Below are 2,500 nucleotides of genomic sequence, written 5' to 3'. Positions count from 1 at the left end.
GAGTGACGTCACCCCGAGATACTTGGAGCTCATGGCGCAGCAGAACTCAAGTCCATTGCCCGATGATGTCCAGAACGTCAGCGAAGGTTTGTGATATACTTCTCTTCCCAGCTTGGTCACCTTCTTTCATATGCAGTGTGCATGTATAGACATATATATATTTATATATATATATATATATATATATATATATGTATATGTAGATATATATATATATATATATATATACATATATGCATACATATGAATAAATACATACATATATATACATATATCTGAGTGTATGTGTGTGTGTGTTTTTGTGAACATAAACGCACACGTCTATAACTCCTTCTAACTTCCCAGACGAGGTCTACCTTGGATCGGAGAACCCGCTGGTGCTGAGGCAGAGAGTCACCATAGAAGTCACGTGCGAGTTTGACCTTAGCTTCTATCCCTTTGACACTCAGGAGTGTTTAATCGTACGTAGACACTATCCTCGGTGATAATCCTTTGTATCCTATGATAATTTTGTTTACTTAGTCAACTACTCATGGCTTAAATATTTTATATATCATTTAGCCTGTCATTTTGTTTTTTCTCTTTTATTCTTTCGGTTGCATATCATTAAACCTGTATCTTTCCTTTCTTCTGTATGTTGCATGCAATTAAACCTGTATCTTATTTTTAATCCTCTAATGCAGGGGCGGAAACTTTTTGAATATAGCGTGCCATTACCGTATAGATTTCTTGTTTTCAACCCCCTCGCGTGTCAGCAACGACTTTTTATCTGTTGCACTTAACTTGAGAATAAGTGATACTACAAATTTGCAAACTAAATATTATTTTGAAGTTAAACACTACTCCTTCAGGATACAAGAAATAGACCTACTCAAATATAATACTATTACTTTGATTTTCATTTTTTCTCATGAAACCTATATTTTCTTATTTTTTTCTTCTTCTGCATACCATGAAACCAGGATTTTCCTCTTTTTTGTACTGCATACCATGAACCCTACCCTTTACAGTAGTTATTTTTTCTGCATTTTTTCTCCCTTCGACAGGATGCGGTGCTGGAAGGGGTAACAGCCCAATACGTTGTTTTGGCCCAGGAAGGTTCAGGAGTCTCTTACCGGGGTGAACGGAGACTCTTAGAATACCAGGTAAGCCTCGATTTTCATTCATATACCGTTATTAACATTGCTAAATCAATCCTTAATTTATCATTATTCCCTCTGCAATGAATGCATGCTTTGTTTCATGGATTTATGCTGGGCGTCGATACAATAACAGCCATGCTATTATTGTCACCGATACACTACTTAACGTAGTTAGGGACCACACGCCATGATTAATATTCCATTGAATTTTTTTATGATAAGCTCTTTCAATGTTTCTTTTTCCTTTTCGTGCAAGAGTAGTATTCTAACTTTGTTTTGATACAAAGCCATCATTAATACAAGCGGTCCATCCGTCTAATGGACATGGCTCAGGGTTCTAGGACGGAGGAGCGAACACGCAACCAATCTAGCTTTCATTTTAATTGCTGGTAGCCTTGTTCCCCATAAAAGTTTTTTATGGGGACACGTACAATACATGTTTCCGAACTTCCCTATACACAAATGTTATCCCAAAAAGTGATATTGCATAATTACTGGCATTTGAGCTATGAATAGGTCTAAGGAGAGCCATATGATATTCCGTATATCAATTATTCGTGAGACAGTCTTTGTCACATATTCATGAGTTTCCGTGATGATAACTGACGAGGCCTAATTTTAGGGTAAGGGTATATGACAGCAGGCAAACTTTTTTTAGCATTCTAAGTAATGATGTATAATGTATCTTAGTTTATATGTTTATTTCTGTGTGAGCTTATATTCAAGGTGAATTTTGCTAGAGTATGAGTCTTTTATGATATAAAATAAATGCCTTTATCACGGTCTCTAAAGCCATAATTCCCATATGGAATAGTCAGTACTGATTTAAAAGCATGGCCTTTGCACAAGGGTTTATTTATAGTATCTAGTTCAGTTTCACAGTAACTGCAGTATATGGTATATTGATTTCTTGCCACCAGATCTTGAAAATTTCTTATAATGATCTGACAATTTATGAATCTGGACCTAAACATCAATTAATGAAAGATGTGGCCTTGAGGTAATTGCATGACACACTCCCATGAGAATACTATTAAGAGGAAACTATTGATGTATACTATGTTAGACTGATTTTGACTATTGGACAAAACCTTGATTATCCAGTTTTTTTGTTTGTTTGTTTTGTTCTTAATATAACATATTTATAGAGAAACCATGGAAAAAAAAACGGATGTTGGTATGACATAAGGCTGATAAGGATTAATAGATTATTTAAGATAATTAAGATAATATAATTCAGTCTCCAGGATTTAAATAAGTGTTTCTTCAAACCAATGGCAGTTACGTTCAATACACTATACAGTATGCTTGGTTTTACAAACCTTTATAGATAAAACTATCTTGAATCACAGTAAAAT

At 34.8% G+C, this 2,500-nt stretch overlaps 1 protein-coding gene across 1 annotated transcript in view; it reads left to right on the top strand.

Moving 5' to 3' along the window:
- LOC122243901 (uncharacterized) overlaps positions 1–2,500 on the top strand; it is a 6,203-nt gene that overhangs the window by 2,381 nt on the left and 1,322 nt on the right. Inside the window, exons 4-6 of the mRNA XM_043001648.2 lie at positions 1–86; positions 346–461; positions 1,047–1,145. The exon at positions 1–86 is cut by the window's left edge and continues 86 nt beyond it. Coding sequence (XP_042857582.2) covers positions 1–86; positions 346–461; positions 1,047–1,145 — 301 coding nt within the window. The remainder of the gene's footprint in view (positions 87–345; positions 462–1,046; positions 1,146–2,500) is intronic.

This window comes from Penaeus japonicus, unplaced genomic scaffold (genome assembly GCF_977035675.1).
Source record: "Penaeus japonicus unplaced genomic scaffold, GWHDUDI00000001_assembly GWHDUDI00000008, whole genome shotgun sequence".
Classification (NCBI taxonomy): Eukaryota; Metazoa; Arthropoda; class Malacostraca; order Decapoda; family Penaeidae; genus Penaeus; species Penaeus japonicus.
This window is presented reverse-complemented; position numbering and strand designations above follow the sequence as displayed.